Below are 23,354 nucleotides of genomic sequence, written 5' to 3'. Positions count from 1 at the left end.
TGCCTTTTTCACTCCATTGGGGGATGCCTGTGGTGGAAAGAACAAGGGCAGTGGTCAGGATCCGAAAAATAAAGCTCAAAGGCTCTGATTCTCCCGTCAGAAACATCTCACAAACTATCTTCCAAACATTCACATGTCACTCCTCCTTCTTCAAGGGTGTGTGTGTGTGTGTGTGTGTGTGTGTGTGTGTGTGTGTGTGTATATAATTGTATACATATAATATATATTATATATTATTACATATAATATATTATTACATACAAGCTCATACTATTTGATATATATCTCAATAGTATGAGCTTCTATATAATAATTCCCCCCCCAAGGTTTGTGCACAGACTGACTGCCACCTGGTTGCAGACTAACATATGGTGCTACATACCAGCTGGATTGTCATCTCTATGTGAAAAGCAGATATACTACTATCTCTCTGATACTTCTGCTCTGTATAACCAGTCTGTGCCCTGCACCAAAAGCTGAATTTGGGAGGGAGTCTACCTTACTACTGCAGTGCTCTTCTCATTTATGCACAGCATTTGGTTTCATCTTGCAGCAACCTGGCCAGACACACAATCCCAATCTCATTGACTTTCTTTCTGTCCCTAGCTTCCCATTCTATGCATTCGGACTTGAAGCAACTTACCATGCTGTTAGTGGGTTTTTTCCACAAGCTTCTGTTGCATTTGATCCTTCACTGACAGGATCCTTTGCTCAGTACACAGCTCTGAACCTACTTAAATACTCTTACTTCTGCCACTGTGTTTCTAGAAGACAGGCACTGATATTTGATTCAAGCCTATTTCTGTGTACAGATGAACTGGGTGTCACTGCCTCTGAGCATCCCTGGCATGAAAGAACAAAAACTGCAGTAAGGTGCTTTATCTGTGTCCCTCTTCTAAGGGCTTGTGAGACTCATTCCCTAGAGCTCTGGATAGCTCCAAAGCAGAGACCCAGAGGCAAACACCCTTGAACGAATTGTTTTTAAAGATAAAGAGACAATTGTGAATCTGTTGTTTGATCTACTGTAAAGCACAGGTCATAGGTTTCACCCAGGGCTCCCTGCTTCTATGTATCCTGTGGGACGGATTGATAATGGATTTTTTGCACCCACATGCAGACAGATGCTCAGTTAAATTTAGCAAGCTACATAAGCAGTTTGGCTAGTTCCCTTCGCTTAGGAGCTGTTTTAAATCCCATGAGCTGCTTACCTAAATCTTTAAGAATCTCAGTGCCTATGATACCTGATCCTGAATGTATGGCATCATCTATACTCTCTCTCAACAAGGGGCAAACTGCCATGAGTCAGGTTGTACCAAACATGCACCAAGTTATCATGAAGTAGCAAGTCTTCCCCCTTATTTATTTCAGGGACACTTCTTTAATTTCCTGTCCTGATAGAATCCTAGAAAATCACAGTCAGACATGATAGCAAGAGCAGCCAGGCACCAGGCACTGAAGAGAAGAAGTTAAGATGACTCAGTCTAAGCGAGATCCAAGTCAAATGCTGCAATGAAGGCCAGATAAAGTTTGCCCTCAATGATTCCTAAGTACCTAAGATTTAGCTGCTTACACCTTCAGAAGCAATGCAATTTAATCACCAGGAGCCTGTTTCCCTTTTAGGTTCACCTATCATCTAGATAAATGCTGGAGGGGTGACCAGTCCTTTGGGGAAATCCAATCCAGTGGGTATGCTCAAGGAGAGGAAGGAGAGTGCCCCCTCTCCCAACCCAAACCAACTGCCCATCCTGCATTCACAATCTCCATGAACACCAGCAACATTGTGTATTTCTTCCCCAACTTCCCTCCTATCCCTCCCTACTGCCACTCCCCTGCTTCTCAGCTTCCTTACCCCCTACTCATAGATTCATAGATATTAGGGCTGGAAGGGACCTTAGTAGATCGTTGAGTCCGAACCCAGGGCAGGAAAGAGCGCTGGGGTCAGATGACCCCAGCTAGGTGGTTGTCCAGTCCCCTCTTGAAGACCCCCAAGGTAGGGGAGAGCACCACCTCCCTTGGAAACCTATTCCAGATTTTGGCAACCCTTATTGTGAAGAAGTTCTTTCTAATGTCCAACCTAAATCTTCTCTCCATCAATTTGTGGCCATTGTTTCTAGTTGCTCCAGGGGGTGCCCTAGTAAATAGAGCACCGTGCTGATTTCCTTTCAGAATTATTTTCCCTGCTGGGCTCCCACAAATGTGATCCTTAATGATTTTTTCAGGAGTTTTCCCAAGGATAGAGGTGTGACCAACTGGCCTATAGTTTCCCGGTTCGTCCCTCCTCCCCTTCTTGAGAATAGGGACCACACCGGCCCTTTTCCAGTTTTCTGGGACCTGACCGAGGCACCATGAGTGCTCGAACAGCAGTGCCAGCGGCTCTGCTATGTCACTGGCCAATTCCTTCAGCACCCTTGGATAAAGTTCATTCGGGCCCACTGATTTGGATATATCCAGCCCCTCCAAGTGCCTCTTCACTAAGTCTGTGCTAAGAGTTGGTTGGCTGGTGTCCCTCCTGTGTCTATCTATGATCCAACTGGGAGATTTGTCTAGGTCTGTGTCTAGGAATACAGATGAAAGAACTCATTGAAGAGCTCAGCTTTGCCCCACTCCTATTCCTACAGTGTCTTACACCAATGGGAATGTGTGGGAGCACAATCCAGCTGTCGTTGTGTGGATGAACAATGCATCTTAGCATGTCCAGCTTCTTTGCTACTTGTGGTCACGTCAGAACTATGGGAATAGAAAGAATAAATAAACTAGGAAGCAAGGTGTTTCTTCCTGGACCAACTGCATCGTTGGGAGAGAAGTCTGGCAAGCTTCCAGACACAGACTCCCCTTCTGCAGCCCTGAGGAAAGGAAATGTGTGTTGAAAACCTTGGCTGACTTCTCTCCCAATTATGTAGTTGGTGAAATAAAAGGTTTTGTGGAAAAAAAAAACAACGGTTCTCATACAGTTCCTGCACCCTCATGGCTACAGAAACACTACAAGCTAAAATGGGATCTACTGTTACCAGGGGCTTCATGGGTGTCAAAGAGCTCCAAGTAGTGTAAAGTTGGTGTGTAGGAGAGAAGAATCTGCAATATTTTGAGTTAGACTCTCAGCAAGCCAGCACAGGGCTGCTGATTTGATGAAGCTTAACGGATTTATGCACTTTGGGGATCCCTTCTCGTGCCTTCAACGGAATCTGTTTCTATCAGATAAAGACTGGTCCATTTGCTTTAGTGGCATGATTCATAAGTTCATAGTTGTTAGGGGCTGGAAGGGACCGCTTGAGCTCACCAGGTACAGCCCCTGCTTCCTTGGGCTGTCTCTGGCACCCAAGAGTAACACAATACATACCCTAGTGTGAGGCACCTTGAAACAAAGACTCCAAGATGAAGAAATGGAAGCAAAGCAGGACAAAGCAAGAGTCCCAGGAAAAGAAAGTTTGGCCTTTTGACTAACGGGACTCTATTCTTGACTCGAGCCTAGCAATGGTGACACAAGGACTCTGCTGGCTGTATTGCAGTTAGCCAGTAAATGCAGTCTTGCTTCACAGGGGCTGCATGCTTTCTGCACATGTGATCCTTTCTCTTTGTGAGGCAAAGTACCTCTCCAGGAGCGAAGCCAACTGGAGCTCATTGTGGAGCTCAGCCAACTCAAGCACCAGCTGGAAAGCCTGGTCTTGTAGTTTGAAAAGCCATGTGTTCACCTCTCTAGAAGCTACATCTGGGCTTGGTTTTCAGCAGGACACAGAGAAACCACATTGTGGTTGAATATTCTCTAGAAAGAGCCCCTCTAGAGAAAGCGTAATAGGGTGAAGTGCAGTTCATCAGTGGATTCTGTAGTCAACTGCCCAGAAATTCAATTTCATGAACAACATATACTTACTTTCTTTATTTGACATGATAAAAAGGACCTTAGTTAGAGTAATACATGGGCACACTTAGTTTAATTACTCAATAATACTGGTGACCTTAAAACAATTCTTTCAACAGGAGCTGAGCAATGCTGACACTTTCTACTTGTCTTTTCCACTCTTCATCATTGTGGAGAGAAATCCATCCCCCCCCTCCCCCCCCCCCCCCCGGATTCCCCATTTACACAAAAACAAGGCTATGAGGAAATAATAGCTGAGCAATCATGCAGATGTCCCTCTAAGCAAACATTTCCCCCCTCATTGCATCCATCTTCCCAAGCACTTCCGAATACCTGTCCTGAAGAAAAAAAGTCCGCTGCTTGGCTGATGGGGAGTATGGATTTAAGGCTCAAAGATGAGGTCTTAGCCTACAGAATGCCAGAGGTTCCCTGAAATCCACTTCTTGACTTTCGTCTGCTCTTGATTTTACAAGGGAGTTGATTAATTAGCACAAGTATGGCTTTTAAGTCTTAATGATCTGTGAGTTCCAGGGGTTAGCATGATTTACATACACCAGTTTCTGGAGTCAATAGCACATAAGGAAGCTGTGTGACTAGCATCACATCCAGCCACCTTTGACTGTGAAGGACTGTTAAGCAAGTACATGCTTACAAGTAGATTGAATTAGCGGGGACATTAGCACAAAGCCAGAGCAAGGATTAATTTTAACTCACTGGAGCTGTAACTACATACTGTAGCACTTTGTCATCAAGCTCCTTTAAGATGGGAAAGAGGGCAGTATAAACTTCTAAGGAAAGAAAGTCTAATTGTGATCTTTAGGCACTTTAATTTCTTCAGTGGAGTTGGTCTGGATTGCACATTGCCTTACTTTTGTGGACTTATCTACCGGTTAAATACCTATACGCAGAAAAAGATAATCAAATGACACTTATGAGAAAAAGATGGGCTCTTTCTTTCAGCTGAATAAATTCCAGGCAATATATTTCCCAAGGGCAGCTTTGATTTCCTTGTTCCTAATGCTGTAGATGATTGGATTGACTATTGGTGGCAGTACGGCATACAGAACATCCCCCATGAGATCCAGACCTGATGGGGAGTTGGATGTGGGCTTCATGTATGCAACCGTGGCAGTGAAAACAAGCAAGGAGACCACAACAAGGTGAGGAATACAGGTTGAGAAAGCTTTATGCCGGCCCTGGTTTGAAGGGATTCTCAGTACCATACTGAAGATCTGAACATATGATACAACAATGAAACCAAAACAGATGAAATATAAACACACACTAAAGATAAGAATCCCAAATTCACTGAGAGAGGAGTCAGAGCAGGAGAGCTTGAGCAGCTCGGGGACATCACAGAAAAACTTGTTGATAATGCTGGAGTGGCAAAAAGGTAACCGAAAAGTGTTACCAGTGTGCAGTGCAGAATAAAGAATGGCACTGACCCATGCACTGACTGCCATCTGGACACAAGCTCTCCTGTTCATGATGGTCTCATAATGCAGTGGTTTGCAGATGGCAATGTATCGATCATAAGCCATGATGGTGAGGAAGGCAAAGTTGGCTGTAGCGAAGAAGAAGAAAAGGAAAACTTGGGCAACACATCCAGCATAGGAAATCAACCTGGTGTTCCACAGGGAATTGCCCATGGATTTGGGGACAGTCACAGAGATGCTTCCTAGGTCTAGGATGGACAAATTCATGAGGAAGAAGTACATGGGAGTGTGAAGGTGGTGGTCGAGGGCTACCACCATGATAACAAGGAGATTCCCTATCAGAGCTGCCAGGTACGCTGCTAGAAAGATGGCAAAGTGTAAAAGCTGCAGCTCCCGGCTGTCAGAAAATTCCAGGAGGAGGAACTCGGTTACAGTGGTTTGGTTGGACATTGCCTTTTTCACTCCATTGGGGGATGCCTGTGGTGGAAAGAACAAGGGCAGTGGTCAGGATCCGAAAAATAAAGCTCAAAGGCTCTGATTCTCCCGTCAGAAACATCTCACAAACTATCTTCCAAACATTCACATGTCACTCCTCCTTCTTCAAGGGTGTGTGTGTGTGTGTGTGTGTGTGTGTGTGTGTGTGTGTGTATATAATTGTATACATATAATATATATTATATATTATTACATATAATATATTATTACATACAAGCTCATACTATTTGATATATATCTCAATAGTATGAGCTTCTATATAATAATTCCCCCCCCAAGGTTTGTGCACAGACTGACTGCCACCTGGTTGCAGACTAACATATGGTGCTACATACCAGCTGGATTGTCATCTCTATGTGAAAAGCAGATATACTACTATCTCTCTGATACTTCTGCTCTGTATAACCAGTCTGTGCCCTGCACCAAAAGCTGAATTTGGGAGGGAGTCTACCTTACTACTGCAGTGCTCTTCTCATTTATGCACAGCATTTGGTTTCATCTTGCAGCAACCTGGCCAGACACACAATCCCAATCTCATTGACTTTCTTTCTGTCCCTAGCTTCCCATTCTATGCATTCGGACTTGAAGCAACTTACCATGCTGTTAGTGGGTTTTTTCCACAAGCTTCTGTTGCATTTGATCCTTCACTGACAGGATCCTTTGCTCAGTACACAGCTCTGAACCTACTTAAATACTCTTACTTCTGCCACTGTGTTTCTAGAAGACAGGCACTGATATTTGATTCAAGCCTATTTCTGTGTACAGATGAACTGGGTGTCACTGCCTCTGAGCATCCCTGGCATGAAAGAACAAAAACTGCAGTAAGGTGCTTTATCTGTGTCCCTCTTCTAAGGGCTTGTGAGACTCATTCCCTAGAGCTCTGGATAGCTCCAAAGCAGAGACCCAGAGGCAAACACCCTTGAACGAATTGTTTTTAAAGATAAAGAGACAATTGTGAATCTGTTGTTTGATCTACTGTAAAGCACAGGTCATAGGTTTCACCCAGGGCTCCCTGCTTCTATGTATCCTGTGGGACGGATTGATAATGGATTTTTTGCACCCACATGCAGACAGATGCTCAGTTAAATTTAGCAAGCTACATAAGCAGTTTGGCTAGTTCCCTTCGCTTAGGAGCTGTTTTAAATCCCATGAGCTGCTTACCTAAATCTTTAAGAATCTCAGTGCCTATGATACCTGATCCTGAATGTATGGCATCATCTATACTCTCTCTCAACAAGGGGCAAACTGCCATGAGTCAGGTTGTACCAAACATGCACCAAGTTATCATGAAGTAGCAAGTCTTCCCCCTTATTTATTTCAGGGACACTTCTTTAATTTCCTGTCCTGATAGAATCCTAGAAAATCACAGTCAGACATGATAGCAAGAGCAGCCAGGCACCAGGCACTGAAGAGAAGAAGTTAAGATGACTCAGTCTAAGCGAGATCCAAGTCAAATGCTGCAATGAAGGCCAGATAAAGTTTGCCCTCAATGATTCCTAAGTACCTAAGATTTAGCTGCTTACACCTTCAGAAGCAATGCAATTTAATCACCAGGAGCCTGTTTCCCTTTTAGGTTCACCTATCATCTAGATAAATGCTGGAGGGGTGACCAGTCCTTTGGGGAAATCCAATCCAGTGGGTATGCTCAAGGAGAGGAAGGAGAGTGCCCCCTCTCCCAACCCAAACCAACTGCCCATCCTGCATTCACAATCTCCATGAACACCAGCAACATTGTGTATTTCTTCCCCAACTTCCCTCCTATCCCTCCCTACTGCCACTCCCCTGCTTCTCAGCTTCCTTACCCCCTACTCATAGATTCATAGATATTAGGGCTGGAAGGGACCTTAGTAGATCGTTGAGTCCGAACCCAGGGCAGGAAAGAGCGCTGGGGTCAGATGACCCCAGCTAGGTGGTTGTCCAGTCCCCTCTTGAAGACCCCCAAGGTAGGGGAGAGCACCACCTCCCTTGGAAACCTATTCCAGATTTTGGCAACCCTTATTGTGAAGAAGTTCTTTCTAATGTCCAACCTAAATCTTCTCTCCATCAATTTGTGGCCATTGTTTCTAGTTGCTCCAGGGGGTGCCCTAGTAAATAGAGCACCGTGCTGATTTCCTTTCAGAATTATTTTCCCTGCTGGGCTCCCACAAATGTGATCCTTAATGATTTTTTCAGGAGTTTTCCCAAGGATAGAGGTGAGACCAACTGGCCTATAGTTTCCCAGTTCCTCCCTCCTCCCCTTCTTGAGAATATCATGATTTTTCCAGGGACTGAGGTGAGGCTGACTGGTCTGTAGTGCCTCAGATGCTCCTCCTCCTTTTTCTTAAAGATGGGCACTATATTTGTCCTTTTCTGGACCTCCCTCGATCACCGTGAGTTTTCAAAGATAATGCCCAGTGGTTCTGCGGTCACTTTGGCCGACTCTCTCAGCACCCTTGGGTGCATTTCATTGGGCCCCATGGACTTGTACACGTCCAGTTTTTCTAAATAGTCCCTAACTTGTTATTTCACCATTGTTGCCTGCTCTCCTCCTCCCCAAATTGGACTGCCAGGTGCAGTCGTCTGGCACTTGACCTCTCCTTTGAAGGCAGATGTGAAAAAGGCATTGAGTACTTCAGCCTTTCCTGCATTTTCTGTCACTAGGTTGCCTTCCCCATTCAGTAAAGGACCCACCCTTTCCCTAATCTTCCTGGTGTTGCTAACATACTTGTAGAAACCCTTCAAGTTAACCGTCACATCCCTTGCTAGCTGCAGCTCCAGTTGTGTTTTGGCTTTTCTGATTTCATCTCTGGACATCCAAGCAATATATAATGTATAATATACTCCTCCCTAGTAGTTTGTTCAAGTTTCCCCTTCTTGTGCCCTTCCTTTTTGTGTTTTGTCTCACTGAAGTTTCTTGCTAAGCCAAGTTGGTCTTCTGCTGTACTTGCTAGTCTTCCTGTGCACCGGGATACTTTGTTCTTGCTCTCTCACTAAGGTTTCTTTAAAATGCAATGGAGTCCAGGAGGACCCATGGCTTCCCAGGGGATCATGCCCATTAGTTCCCTGAGGGAGTCCAAGTCTGCTTTTCTGAAGTCCAGAGTCCTTACCCTGCTGCTCCCCCTCCTTCCTTTCCTCAGGATCCTTCCTTTCCTCGATTCCTCTGTCCCAAAACAATTGACTCCAGCGCTCAGCAGACTCAATAGACACTGCTGCAGAAGGGCCTCACACTCAGGTCTCCCACTTGGTGGGTGAGTGCTCCAAACACTAATCCTTTGTGCTAAAAGTTGGTACACTAAGCTCACAGCTGTCTGTGTGACTTAGCCATGCTTGGAGAGCAACTATAGGATGAGATTCCTCCACAGGATGAGGCACCCTCCCAGCATTAACATGGATTACAGTGGAGCCTAGAAAGGAAACATGCAGTTAGGTGATTGAATTTCATTGCTTCTGAACACGTACAGAAGGTGCATTTTGGGTGCTTAGCAATCCTTGTAGGCAAACTTTATCTGGCCTTCATTACAGCATTGGGCTTAGATCTCACAAGCCCTAATCATTTTAGCTTGTCTTTCCAGTACCTGGTGCCTGGTTGGTCTTGCTGTCAAGTTAGACTATGATTTTCAAGGAACCTAATGGGATAGGAAAAATAAGTCTCCCAGAAGTAGAGGAGGAGGAGATTTCCCTAGTTTGTGATAACTACCTCTGTGCATGGTTTTATCCCTTAGTGGTTGCAATCTGAGTCATGGCAGTTTGCCCCTTATTGAGAAAGGGTATAAAGGATGCCATAGATTCAGGACCAGGTTTCCATAGGCATTGAGATATCTAAAGACTTAGGTAAGCAGCTATTGTGATTTTAAGCACCACTTAAACAAAAGGAACTAGCCAACCAGCTCGTGGAGCTTTCTACATTCAACTGAACATCTCTCAGCATCTGCGGGTACCTAAAAACCTTTGTCAATATGTCCCAAAATTTACACTGAGCTAGGAGCCAGGGAACCCTGGATGAAACTTATGACCTGTGCCTTACAGTAGGTCAAACTACAGACCCAGGATGGTCATTTTGCCTTTAAAAACCATTAAATCAGGAGTGTTTACTTTGGGGCCCCTGCTTCTGAGCAAAGAAGAGCTCTAGGGAGCGAGTCCCACAAGCCCTTAGGAGAGTGACACAGATAAATCACCTTACTGCATCTTCTGCCCTTTCAGTACAGGAGACTCAGAGGCAGCTACAGCCAGTTCATCTGTAGACAGAAATAGGTTTGAATCAAATCATCCATGTCTTTATTATCTAGAAGCTATAGTGGCAGAGGCAAGAGAGACTAGATAGATTGAGAGCTGGGTAATGAGCAACGAATACTGACAGCGGAGGACCAAATGCAACAGAAGCTTGTGGAAACCCCCACAAAGACCAGCACGGTAAGTTGCTTCAAGTCTGAATACACAGAATTGGAAATGAAGGGCATAAAGAAAGTCAGTGAGGCTGGGATTCTGTGTTTTTGGCCCCGTTACTGCAGGCTAAACCCAACTGCTGTGTAGCAATCACCAGAGTAAGGCAGACTCCCTCCAAAATCCTGCTTTTGGTCCTTGTGGCAAAGTGACAGCTTGGTTATACAGAGCAGAAGTATCCGAGTGATAGTAGTACCTCCTTTTCACATAGAGATGACAATCCAGCTCTTATGCAGCCCTGTATGCTAGTTTGCAACCAGGTGGCAGTCAGTCTGCATGCAAAACTTTGGTGTGGAGTTATTTCTTACAAGCAGGTCCTGTGTGGTATATCCTCGGGAAGATGGAGCGATGCCATGTTAAAACATTACTGTTACTGTTTGCTAGATGCGCTGTATGGTTTTTTTCACAGTGGGGTTGGGACCTTTTTTAACTAAAGGTTTAAACCTAAAGGTTGTATTTGCTCTTATTTTTTCCAGCCGAGTTTTGGGACAGATGCTGCAGGTGACTCAGCCCTGTGAACGCTACAAAAGATCTCCCATGTAACAGTAGTTTCATAATGAACCTGAATACAACACGAATTTTGAAAGCGTAGTGAGTTTACACCTCCTAGCTGATAGCAAGAATGTCATCTGTCTCCTAGTGCCTGCTGAATAACACTATTGCTCAGTTTTGCATCCAAATCAAAATATTCCTTCAAAACCAAACTTTTCCCGTAGACTAAAGATCTGGCTCCAGTTGATCCTGTGTTTATTTGAAAGTGAGCGTGTGAGATGTTTTTGACAGGAGAATCAGAGCCATTCTGATACTGATTGCTGAGCTTTTTGTTCCCTCCACAGGCATCATACAATGGTTTGAAGAAGGCAATGTCCAACCAAACCACTGTAACCGAGTTCCTCTTCCAGGAATTTTCTAACGTCCAGGAGCTGCAGCTTTTACACTTTGCCATCTTTCTAGCAGCGTACCTGGCAGCTCTGATAGGGAATCTCCTTGTTATCGTGGTGGTAGCCCTCGACCACCACCTTCACACTCCCATGTACTTCTTCCTCCTGAATTTGTCCATCCTCGACTTGGGAACTATCTCTGTGACTGTCCCCAAATCCATGGGCAATTCCCTGTGGAACACCGGGTTGATTTCCTATGCTGGATGTGTTGCCCAAGTTTTCCTCTTCTTTTTCTTTGCTACAGCCAATTTTGCCTTCCTCACCATCATGGCTTATGATCGATACATTGCCATCTGCAAACCATTGCATTATGAGACCATCATGAACAGGAGAGCTTGCGTCCAGATGGCAGTCAGTGCATGGGTCAGTGCCATTCCCTACTCTGCACTGCACACTGGTAACACTTTTCGGTTACCTTTCTGTCGCTCCAACATCGTCAACAAGTTTTTCTGTGATGTCCCCCAGCTGCTCCAGCTCTCCTGCTCTGACTCCTATCTCAGTGAGGCAGGGATACTTGCCTTTAGTGTCTGTTTATATTTAAGCTGTTTTGTTTTCATCCTTGTATCATATGTTCAGATCTTTACTGCAGTACTAAGAATCCCCTCAGAGCAGGGCCAGCATAAAGCCTTCTCCACCTGTGTTCCTCACCTCATTGTGGTCTCCTTGTTTCTTCTCACTGGCATTTCGGCTTACTTGAAACCAACTTCCAGCACCCCATCCATTCTGGATCTCATAGAATCTGTCCTTTATGCCATATTGCCGCCAATGGTCAACCCTGTCATTTACAGCATGAGGAATAAGGAGATCAAAGCTGGCCTTGGGAAAGTGATTGTCTGTAAAATATTCACCGGGAAGCAAGTGTCCAGCTTTTTCTCATGAGTGTTATTTAATTATTCTTTTTTCTGCATTGATATATATATATATATATATATATATATATATATATATATGTGTGTGTGTGTGTGTGTGTGTGTGTGTGTGTGTAGTATAACTGATAGATATGTTCACCACAGTAAAGCAGGGTGCAATCCACACCATCTTCACTGATGTAAGTAAAGTTCCTCTAGATTTAAAACATCTTAATTGCAATTAGACTTCCTATACTTAGAAGTTGATGATACCATCTCTCCCATCTCAAAGGAGCTTGGTGTGAAAGTGCTCAAGGTATGTTGCTACAGCTCCAGCAAGTTAAGATTAACCTTGCTCTTCCCCTGTGCTAATGCCCCTGCTAATTCAGGTCACCTATGAATGTGAACTTAGTTAATAGTCCTTCATGGTCAAAGTTTGCTGGATGGGATGCTAGGCACAAAGCTTCCTTACGTGCTATTTTGCTGCTGGAACTGGGTCACTGTGGTAATTCATCACCTTCCTTGTCAAATCAATAGCAGAGACAAGTCTGTAGTGGATTTCAGGGAATCAAAGGTGTTCTGTGGGATGAGAGCTTACCTGTGTTTCTTAAAAGCATACTCCCCATCAGTCAGTCAGTGGGCTTTTTTTCTTCCGGTGTAGGTATTTGGAAGTACTTGGGCAGATGGATGCACGGGGGGTGGGGCAGGGTGGTGGTGAGGAAATTAGGAATGTTTGCTTAGATGCCCATCTGCATGATTTCTCAGCTGGTATTTCCTTATATCATGGTTTTTCTTTTTAAATGGGGAATCCCAAGAGAGAGAATATTTTAATGCTGATGATATTATTGAGTTATTAAAATTAAAATTGAGTGTGTCCAATTAAGACTAAGGGTCTTCTTTTTAATCACGTTTAACATGTTCTGTCATCTACCACCACTGAGAACAGCCCAGCTGCATCCTCTTTGGTACCACCCTGCAGGGAGTTAAAGGCTGCTATTAAATCCCCTGTCAGTCTTCTCTGCTCCAGACTAAATAAGTCCAGTTCCTTTAGCCTCTCCTTAGAAGTCATGTGCCCTAGTCTCCCTCCCCATTTTTGTTGCCCTGTGCTGGACTCTCTCCAATTTGTCCACATCCTTTCTGTAGGGGCAGGGGACACAAACTGGACACAGTACCCCACATTTGGCCTCACTGGTGCTGAATAGAGGGGAAAAATCACTCCCCTTGACCTACTGGCAACACACCTACCAACGTGGTCCAGTATGCTGTTAGCCTTCTTGGCAACAAGGGCACACTGCTGGCTCATATTCAGCTTATTGTCCACTGTAGCCCCAAATCCTGTTCTGCAGAGCTGATGCCCAGCCAGTCAGTCCCCAGCATATACTGGTGCATGGGATTGTTCTGTCCTAAGTGCAGGACTTTGCACTTGTCCTTATTCATAGATTTGTAGATGTTAGGGTCGGAAGGGACATTGGTAGATCATCAAGTCCGACCCCCTGCCCTGGGCAGGAAAAAGCACTGGGGTCAGATGACCCCAGCTAGGTGCTTGTCCAGTCTCCTCTTGAAGACCCCCAAGGTAGAACCTCATGAGTTTTCTTTTGGTCCAATCCTCCAATTTGTCCTCCAGGTCACGCTGAATCCTAGCCCTACCTTTTAGTGTAGCTACTACTTCCCACAGCTTGATGGCATCTGCAAACTTGCTGTGGGCACACTCTATGCCATCTTCTAGGTCATGGATGAAGATATTGAATAAAATCAGCCCCAGGACCAACCCCTGGAATACTCCACTTGATACCAGCTCTCAGCTACACATCAAACCATTGATTACTATCCTTTGAACCCAATTATCCAGCCAATTTTCTATCTACCTTACAGACCATTTATCCAATCCATACTTCCTTAGCTTGCCTGTGAAAATGGTGTGGGAGACCATATCAAAAGCCTTGTCTTGAGTCAAGGTATATCATCTCTATTGTTCGCCCTATATCCACAGAGCCAGTCATCTTGTCATAGAAGGCAGTCAGGTATGACTTACCTTTGGTGAATCCATGCTGACTGTTCCTAATCAGTCACCATCTTCTCCTCCAGCTGCTTAGAAATTGATTCCTTGGGGACCGCTTCCATGATTTTCCCAGGGACTGAGATAAGGTTGCCAAGTGGATCCCTGGATGGGTGCTAGATTTGCGTTTTTCTAGTTGTCCAGGATCTCTCCCAGTTACCACAAGTTTTCAAAGGTAGTGGCCAGCAGCTCTGCAATCAAAAGTTTCCTTAAAGTTCTAGTGCCCAGGTCCAAATTTAAAGGCTTATACCCAGTCTTGAACTCACATCCTTGTACTTACTAGTTCAACATGCAGACCCTTGAGCTACAGAACAGACCAGAAAAATAGTATGACCAAACTACCACCAGTGAATGCAGTGAACATAGTCTATTTGGACTTCAGTAAGGCTACAGATATAGTCCCACATGACTTTATCATAAAATTACTAGAAGTCAGTAATTGGTTCAATAACTGTTCGCAACATCTAATGATAAATGGATTAATTTTTGAGTGGCAGAAGGTTTCAAGTGGGATCCCACAGGAATCTGTCCTGGGCCCAGTAATGCAGAGCTTTCCAAACTGTGTGCCGCGACACATTAGTGTGTCGGCGGCAGTGTATAGGTGTGTCGCGCGAAATGCAGAAAATTTTGCGGAAGGGCACCGCGGAGCTCCCTTACTCACGTCTGCTTCCCTTGGCCCCTCCCCCGGAACTGAATTACTGTGTTGAGAAATGATGCATGTCTAAAAAGTGTGTCACCAACATGAAAAGTTTGGAAAGCTCTGCAGTAATGTTTAAGATGTTTATTAGTGATTTACAAGCTGGAGGAGAAAGCTTCCATATCAAGATTGGAGATGACAGGAAGCTGGGAAGGATTGCAAACTCATCAGAAGATAGAACTGAAATTAAAAAGGATCTCGATGATGTGAGCTACATGAATGTGATGAATCTGCATGTGTGAATCTTAAGTTACTTTCTGGTACTTTCTGTTGAATCAGCTCACACCAATGCCGGTAGAGTTTTACTTTGTGTTTTCAATATAAGCTGTGCCCGCCAGCCTGCGAGGGCTCTTTCCTACTCTAGTGGCTAGAGTCATATTTATGGAGGCCCTGAGACACCACCAAAAATAGGTTTGGGAGCTGGGCTAGAGACAGTAGAATAAAGTTATGAGCAGACCTACATATGGTGCTGTATCTAAGAAAGAAACATGAAATGCAAAATACAGAATAGGAGACAACTGCCTGGGTAGCAGCACTGCTGAGATGAATCAGGTGGTTTTAGTGGATCACAGACACATCATGTGTGAGTAATGTGATGCACACAAAAAAGTACTTGTAATTTGGAGCTATATCAACAAGAGTTTTAGGCTCAAGATACAAGAGATGATGATATCTTTCCACTCCACACTGGCTCTGCCAGACCTAGAGTATTGTGTACAGTTATTGGCTTCACATCTTAGGAAGGAGGTAGGGAAAGGGAAGAGGGTCAGGAAGGAATTTTACCCCATGGTCAGCTTTTTCCATGGATGATGAGGGGTTTTGCCTTCTGTACTAGGTGGTGTGGTCCTCTTCCTTCATTCTCTTGAGCATATTTTAACAAACTCTTTTTTCACTCTTGCAGTAGCACTTGTTTGATAGCACACTCACTCCCCACCTTTGTTTGTGGCAAATTAATGGGTGTTTGATATTTCAGGTTTTATGCCTGGTAGGTAGGTGTGAGGGTTTGTTCCTAAAACATTAAGAAAAAAACTGATAAACACTTGTGCAAGGTGGTTTAGATAGGGATGATTCTGCCTTGAGTGAAAGGATGAACTTGGTTATCTTGTGAAGCCTCAGAGCTGTGCAGATATCTATGGAAGGCAATGCTAGTCATGTCTGCTCTCCCACGGAGGAAACAGGAGGGCAGTGCACCTGCTCTGGATACCTGTGCGGTGAGGATAGGCAATGATTTCAGGACATCTCCCCCCTCCCCAACATACACGCCATGTACTTCCAAACAAAGGGTGCGCTCATAGATCATTCCTCCAGTGTGCCAGCAACTGTCTGGAAGCTGTGTCAAGGCAGAGGCTCTGCACACTGGAAGGCTACAGAACTATACCTGGGCACCTTTCTGCCCTGGCCAGGGAAAACCTGCTACTCTTCCTAGGGCATTGCAGCAGGCAGATTGTCAACTCAGCTCCTAGCACAGGGGCAGAGGGCACATTGTCACAGCAGCTCTCATATAGAGAGATAAGACACCGGCTCAGGATGTCAGTGGATTCTTTGCCCCTCTCTATTAAAAAAATCCCTGCCCTAAAAGAAGTATCTGGGTAGCAATGCTGTCTTGATGTGCTCAGGCTGCCTCTCCCTTGGCTAGTGCCTCTACAGGCTCTCTGATGGATTCCCTGGATACCTGAGTCAGCTTGCCCATGGGCCCTGAATTTGGTCTGGACCTTTGGGTACCTAACCCGACTCTGGTTTGATCTCCTGGATACCCAACCTGGCTGGCCTCCTGACCCTCTGGATCTCTGACTCTTTTCCCCAGGTAGCTTCTTCACTCCCTTAGACTCAGACTCTGCACACTCCCCTCAGATATTAGTTTCTTCTTCTAACCCTGGGTGACCCCCAAACCTGGCCATCCAGAATGACACTATGCCTACTTTCTTTTCTCTCTACAGCCACACATGGCCCTGGGGTCCTCTTTCATGAATAGGCTGCTCAATGGTCAGCAGCTACATATGGAACACCTGGCAAAGTCCTGGTAGCTGTGCTTTTAGCACAGCTGTGTTTTCTAGACTACCCAGGGTCCATGTAGGCTGTGGACAGAGATGGGTATGTAACAAAATTGCCCAAGAGTGCAGATAGCTACCACACATCTCTCTGGAGAGGATGTGTAGCTCCATGCAGCATGTTCAGTGGCTGCACAGCCAATTTACATGGTTAAAACATAGCCATGCAATTCATCTATATACATAGATCATAGAAAGTTACGGTTGGAAGGGACTTTAAGAGGTCGCATCTAGTCCAACCTCCTGCTCAAAGTAGGATCATCCCCCAACTAGAGCATCCCAGCCAAGGCTATGTCTAGCCAGGTCTTAAAAACCTCCAAGGGTGGAGATTCTGCAACATAATTATGTAATTGCAATCAGGCACATAGGTACAGAAATTGTACTAATTAGCCACTCAATCAGCTATCTGGGGTAATAGGCTTCTACTCAAAGTGCTTGAAGAAAGAGCTCATGGCCATAACCCCCATTTTATAGGCAGGCAACTAAGATAGATAGAGGGGAAGTAATTTGCCAAAACTAACCAGTTGGCCAGGGACAAAAACCACATTTGAAACCAATATCTACTGAAGCTTAGTCTGAGCTCTCAGTTTTCTAAATTGCCTTATTTCTGCATATGAGACAGCTATTAACAGTAAAGATAAAGAACAATTTACCAACCGACATAGTGGTTTGTCCTTCACTTGAATACTCTTGACTCAAGATTAGATCCCTTTTTCATAAAATATGTTTCATAAAATATACCACATATTCCCTGATTGCTTTCTTCAGGGGCTGCTTTATTTCTTTGCCTCTGGGATTGTATGCGAGGTCTGAAGGAAGGAGTCAGAACACAGGACTTTGTTTGTAGTGGAAGAGAAAAAGAAAAAAGAGCCCTTTTTACATTTCTCTTAGGGTACGAGCAGACCTCACATGTGTCCTGAGCCCAGTCTTCCCGGCATTTGTGCGTGATCCAGAAAGTCATGGGACTGGCATGTACACCCATCACCCTTCCAGTTGGGGCTTAGTGAGCATTTGAATGCACTGCCACTTCTCCATCAGCAGGAGGCTACTGAAAGTGTCTGTAGTTTCTTTGGGTTTCCTCAGCCCTGAGCAAAGCACCCATTGCATGTTCAGCTGGGTGGGAATGACTGGTAAAATGTTTGTGGGAAGGACTTTGGTGGAAGTCACTGTGCTGCTCTTGCCCTGGCATTTTCACTTGTACCACAACCACCTATGGCTATTAGCCAGTCTTCAGAATAGATCCAGACATGGGCCTTGTTTTGCAGGCATTGTGAGCTTGTGCTCATGGTTGGTTGCATGGAAGAGGTATCATCAGTAGACCTTGATGGCCAACCTGACTTCAGACATTTGTATAACTAGTGAAGGACAACACCCAGGGAATAAGCTCATGCACTTCCAAGCACCAAAAGGCCTTCCTTGTGGCTACGCCTTGCTCTCCCTTCATGCCAGCAGCTACCACACCAAAGATATATTCAGGCTAATGTGGGAGCCTCTTCAAACCAGGGAGGCCAAGGAGCAGCCTTTATGTCAGCAGCTGATGGTTGCAGCAAGAGCTGTCCCCGGAAGCCACATGAACTGTGCTACAGATCATGATGGGATGTCAGTCACATGGAAATGTGTGTGTGTGTCAGGTGCCAGAGTCTGGGATGAGGGTCTGCATGGTGATTTGTAGAGAGGTCTTCTCTTGCAATCCATTAAACATTGTCAGCAGAATCTGCACTCTTGTGTGATTATTTCCAGCACTAGAGGTGTGTTAAGATGCAAGTACAAATGTATTAGTCAAGGCTAGAAAAAGCAAGCAAATAACACAAAGCAGATTCACCTTGCCTGCCAAAGAGAGATTCCCAATTTATAATGGATATTTAGGCATTCCCACCATTACCACTTTTCTTACGAGGATCTCAACACAACATTAGAAAATCCAGCTTCCTACATTCCTGTGTTATTTCAGCAGTATAATTCTCATGTCCAGGCAGGAAAAACAAGCTGTTCTGTTAAATCTCTTGTTCATTCACTAGAGTGCAGTATAAACCTACTCAGAGCTGGCTGTGACTTAAGTGAAACACATATTTACCAATGAACAATTTGAAAGCGAGTTACAGATGGAATAAAGTTTGTGTTCAAGTCATTTCTGCCCATTCTTTTAGACAACCTAAACCGTTTGAGGGATAGGATACAAGAGTGTGAACAATTAGTCCAAGAGATTAGGTTTTTACCACATCAACTTGATAACACCCTGACTGTGTGCAACCTAAAGGGAAAGTTAGACTTCAGATTTGGGCCTAAGCGTAGGAAGCCTTTGGTTGAAGACAATCTGTGTATACTGGCTTGAAGCACAGAGAAGTTATCCTCTTAAAATCCATTCACTATTTTTATCTGGAGCAATTTTTAAGTGAACGCTGTGGTAGCAGGACAATCCGTTCAATAGAACCGGGTGTGAAATAAATCTCTCAAAAGTTCCTCTTCCTTTTAGAATTCACCGGAAAACCCCTGGGCCGGGAGCCATTCATTTTCCAGAGCTCTGATTCCTGTTATTTCCATTTTGCTTCAACCTGCTAATAGAGTTTAACAATGTTTTCATTCTTCTCCAATTCATACACACACAGACAGCTTTCCTTACAGCCTCCTTGGCTTCCTTGTTTCGCAGGCTGTAAATGAGAGGGTTGGCCAATGGAGTCAGCACAGTGTAGGAAAGAGAGAATATTTTCTTCAGGGCTCTAAGGGTGTTGGTTCCTGGGAACATGTACACTCAAATTAGGGTCCCATAGAAAATGGTCACCACAGTAATATGAGAGGAACAGGTGGAAAAGGCCTTTTGTCTCCCAGTAGTGGAAGAGATTCTCAGTATGGTGGTGATAATACAGACATAGGACGTTAGAGTCAAAAGGAATGGGGACAAAAGGAAAATAAAGCTAAGACTAAAAACTGTCAGCTCAATCTCATAAGTGTCACTGCAGGAGAGTTTAATCAACGGAATGTGGTCACAAAGAAATGGTCAACTTGATTGGGTCCACAGAAGGTTAATTGTAACAAGAAGAGAGATAAAATGGAGGCAACTATAAACCCACTGATCCATGAGCCAGCAGCAAGGCTGAAACAAATCTGTCACTCATAAGGGCTGCATAATGCAGTGGTTTACATATGGCTAAGTACCGATCATAAGACATCACGGATAAGAGACAACACTCTGTAACTATCAAGATACCAAAGAAAAAAAATTGGATGAAGCAGCCAGAGAATGAGATGGTTTTGTCTCCAGTGAGGAAGCTGGACAGCATCCTGGGCAGGAGGGTGCAGGTATAGCAGGTCTCCAAGCAGGACAAGTTCGCCAGGAAGAAGTACATGGGGGTGTGCAGATGCTGAACAGCTATGATGAGTGCAATAATGAGGACGTTCCCAGCCATGGTAGCAATGGCTGTATGAAAAACAACGGGAAGAGAAGTATTTGTAAGTCTGGAAGAATTTCAAATCCCAGGAGGATAAATTCAGTGACCAAAGTGTGGTTTCCTACTTCTGCATCTGCCATGGCATCGGAGATTTCATACAGCTCTTCAAAAAATGTGAGAAAACAGACACGTTTGAATTGCAAGAAATCAGTCCATCTCCTGAGTTTTCAAGATACTAATTTTCCCTGAAAACGATCCATCTAGGTTCGCGTTCCAGAGATCCATCCAGGAGGTGAACAGTCCGGCATATTCATTTCTAGAATGCTTTCATGGAAGCCATTGCCCCACCTGTGTCATTAAGAGAAAAATAAGGGAAAAATTCTTTGTAAGAACTGTTTTACAAAATCTGTAATACTGTAATAAAATGGTGGTAGGGAAAAAAGAGCAAATTTTGCATGTTCTATATTAAGCTACACACTCAAAATTACAAATGATATGTTTTAATTTTACACAGCTGATAATATTAACATGTCATTCACAGTCTTCCTGTTGTTTCTGGAATTGCGCTGCTATTAGAAGTTGGCTCTAAGAAGGTTAATCAAAGGTTTATAGTGTTTTAGGCTTAAATTTAATGAACTCCAGATAATAATTCTAGTCAGTCCCTACACTATAAATGAAAAATGTAACAATTTCTATCATTGCTAGTTGTATAAATATGGTTTGGCATCTTAAAGCACTGGAATCTTTCTGATTCCAGAATCAGTACATCATAAAGAATAACGAAGAGGAGAACGGCTGGGCTGGGAGTACCTGTTCTGTATACTACATATGAAATAAGCAGTAGCGTGACTAAGGAGGGGAGATGGATGTGGGACGTGGGACGTAACTTTGGATGTGGGAATAACAGCGGCTGCCAAAGTTGTGCAACCATGCCATAAGTCACCGCTTCCCCACTGCGTTGTCCCTGCCCTGTGAGCCCAGCTGCTCTGTTGCACCTCTGACTGTAACTAGTGAATGAGGTGGATTTGGGGCCTCTGTGACCAAGCCTTTCGCTCCAAGCAAAAGCTGAGGGATGCAGCGGGGTCAAGGCCTGCCCCACCCCTGGCTACTTGGGGAAGCACTCTTTGTAGCTGCCATAGTGGACAGGTGCCAGTCCAGCTCCGTAGACTTGCTCACAGGTTATGCAAATCCTCCGGGACAAGGTGGTTGTCCCGTACACACAGCCTTGCCGTGGGTCCTTTCTTATAAGTTTGCAGTCAGTGACATAGAAGCTGTTGTTGCTGTAATACCTGTTGTTGGGCTTCTTAGTCCCGGTCTGTGTGCAGACGGCTTCTACTGTTCCTAAATCTGAGTGAATGAAGGTGTTGAAGACTTTGCACTTGCGAGTGGTCATCTTCTGCTGCTTCATCCGCGTGTTGCAGTAGAGGTCATTGAACAGCTGGTCTGGCACCTCGTCGATATGCTGTTGCTGGAACTTCTCGTATTGTGATTCCTTGCCGTCCGCGGTCGGCCAGGAAGACATCAGGGTCAGCATCAGGAACATCAGCAGCACGGCGGCACAGGGCCCCCTGGGAGACATGGCTTCCGCAGAGCCACTCGATCCACCTGCAGTTGTGGAAGGGGCAGGGGACATGGGTGGAGATGGTTATAAGGAGTACGGATTAACCATCCACCCGACTCTGTTATGTACCCAAAACCCATCACCTCCCCCCACCCTATCCTCCCTACCTCTCCCTCCCATCACCAATACCCTAAAGCCCCTTTCTCTCTCAGCAGCCATTAGTGCCATACAGAGATCCTCATCACCTAGAAAAAGGAGAATTGTTATTGGCATTGTCACAGGGGACCTCAGTGCCTGCTCCTAGGGAGTAGAGACTGCCAGGGAGAGCAAGAGAGCCCTGGTGAAGGCGCAGCGTGCGGTGATGAGCGCAACCAGTGGGTTGCATGTGGGGAACATAGACCCCGGGTTGTGTGCGGGGTACATAGACCCCAGCCCCAGAGAGGGGCAGCTTTGAGGCGCCCTAGGGCAGGCACGACGAACCCCAGAGCAGGGGCCATATTATTAGGAAGCCCAGTGCGGGCACGGTGAGCCTCTGAAGAAGGGCTCGGGGCAGAACAAATACCCACTTGGTCTCCAGGAGCTTGTGGGGAGCATGAATCATGGGGTGGTATCAGGGCCCTTTCCTATTTAGGGTGGCATTCCCCTTCCCTGCAGCCCCAAGGGGAAGGAGGGGAAGAAGGAAGATCTCTTCTTGTCTTGGGAGCCATCTCTGCAGGCATCTTTCTCTCCTTCTGCATGGAGCCTAGGCCCCGGGCAGATGCAGCATTCGCTTCAAAAGCAACGAATGCTTCAAAGGGTGAGTGAGCAGACAGCAAGCCCTAAGAAGCCCTCCAGAAAGGGCCACAGTGCTCCAAAAAATGAGCCCGGCTCAAGAAACTGTTGTTAGCTTTTGGTTGTTGAAGCACTTCCAGTCATATCTGCACGCTGCACAACGCGCGCTGGGAGGTTGCTCATGTCTCAGGCATCCCACAGCACTCGGCTCTCCCCCACCTCCGCAGGGCAGTGGGGCAGGACAGGGGGAAGACTGGGGTGGGCAGCAAAGCAGAGTGCTCCAGGGTGCCTGGCAGTCTTGCAGCTGGAGAGCAGGAATAGCTACGTGCATCTCTGACTCGGGTCCCTGGCCCCCCAGGGTGGGGTGCTCAATAATCCCCACGGTTTTCTGACCTGACACTTCTGCTTCATCGCACTTGGAAGGCAGCTCCTAAGTTCGACTGCGTTCTGCGTTATTCCACTTGGGAAACGTGCATGTTGAAACACCCTTAAATGTTGGTTTTCTTGCTACCTGACATCGCCTTCTCGTTTGAAAATGCAATTTAGTTTCATTTTGAGTGGAAATTTAAGGCACAAATATTGAATAGTTTTTGCAAACCTTTATTCGTGTCATTGTAAAATCAGTTGTGCTTTGCACTGACAATTCATTTTTCTTCGTTTTAAATTTCTAGCGGAGGGCATGGACCTCTTCCTCAGATCTCTTGAGCACATTTCAACATGGTCCACGGTAGAGCCCCGATCGCTCTCAGCCCCCAGCTTTGCCCATGGAAGGGGAGGGGGCTTTGGGAGTTTGGTGGCATGATGCCGTTGCCTTGTAGTTGTGCAACAAGGTTCATTGTG

At 45.3% G+C, this 23,354-nt stretch overlaps 3 protein-coding genes across 3 annotated transcripts; 1 reads left to right on the top strand and 2 right to left on the bottom strand.

Annotated features, from left to right (window-relative positions):
• Positions 1 to 4,812: 4,812 nt before the first annotated feature.
• On the bottom strand, positions 4,813 to 5,742 carry LOC132243678 (olfactory receptor 14A16-like). Its single transcript, XM_059714068.1, has one exon. The coding sequence runs from the start codon at positions 5,740 to 5,742 to the stop codon at positions 4,813 to 4,815; it is 930 nt and encodes a 309-aa protein (XP_059570051.1).
• A 5,327-nt stretch (positions 5,743 to 11,069) lies between these two features.
• Positions 11,070 to 12,026, top strand: LOC132243677 (olfactory receptor 14I1-like). The gene has a single exon (XM_059714067.1). The coding sequence runs from the start codon at positions 11,070 to 11,072 to the stop codon at positions 12,024 to 12,026; it is 957 nt and encodes a 318-aa protein (XP_059570050.1).
• A 9,261-nt stretch (positions 12,027 to 21,287) lies between these two features.
• On the bottom strand, positions 21,288 to 21,761 carry LOC132243676 (ribonuclease pancreatic-like). Its single transcript, XM_059714066.1, has one exon. The coding sequence runs from the start codon at positions 21,759 to 21,761 to the stop codon at positions 21,288 to 21,290; it is 474 nt and encodes a 157-aa protein (XP_059570049.1).
• Positions 21,762 to 23,354: the final 1,593 nt, after the last annotated feature.

The sequence above is a fragment of the Alligator mississippiensis genome, chromosome 11 (genome assembly GCF_030867095.1).
Source record: "Alligator mississippiensis isolate rAllMis1 chromosome 11, rAllMis1, whole genome shotgun sequence".
Lineage (NCBI taxonomy): Eukaryota > Metazoa > Chordata > Crocodylia > Alligatoridae > Alligator > Alligator mississippiensis.
This window is presented reverse-complemented; position numbering and strand designations above follow the sequence as displayed.

Excerpts from the sequence above, each read along its gene's own strand:
- LOC132243676 (XM_059714066.1), bottom strand. The coding sequence starts at position 21,761 with ATGTCTCCCAGGGGGCCCTGTGCCGCCGTGCTGCTGATGTTCCTGATG.
- LOC132243678 (XM_059714068.1), bottom strand. The coding sequence starts at position 5,742 with ATGTCCAACCAAACCACTGTAACCGAGTTCCTCCTCCTGGAATTTTCT.
- LOC132243677 (XM_059714067.1), top strand. The coding sequence starts at position 11,070 with ATGTCCAACCAAACCACTGTAACCGAGTTCCTCTTCCAGGAATTTTCT.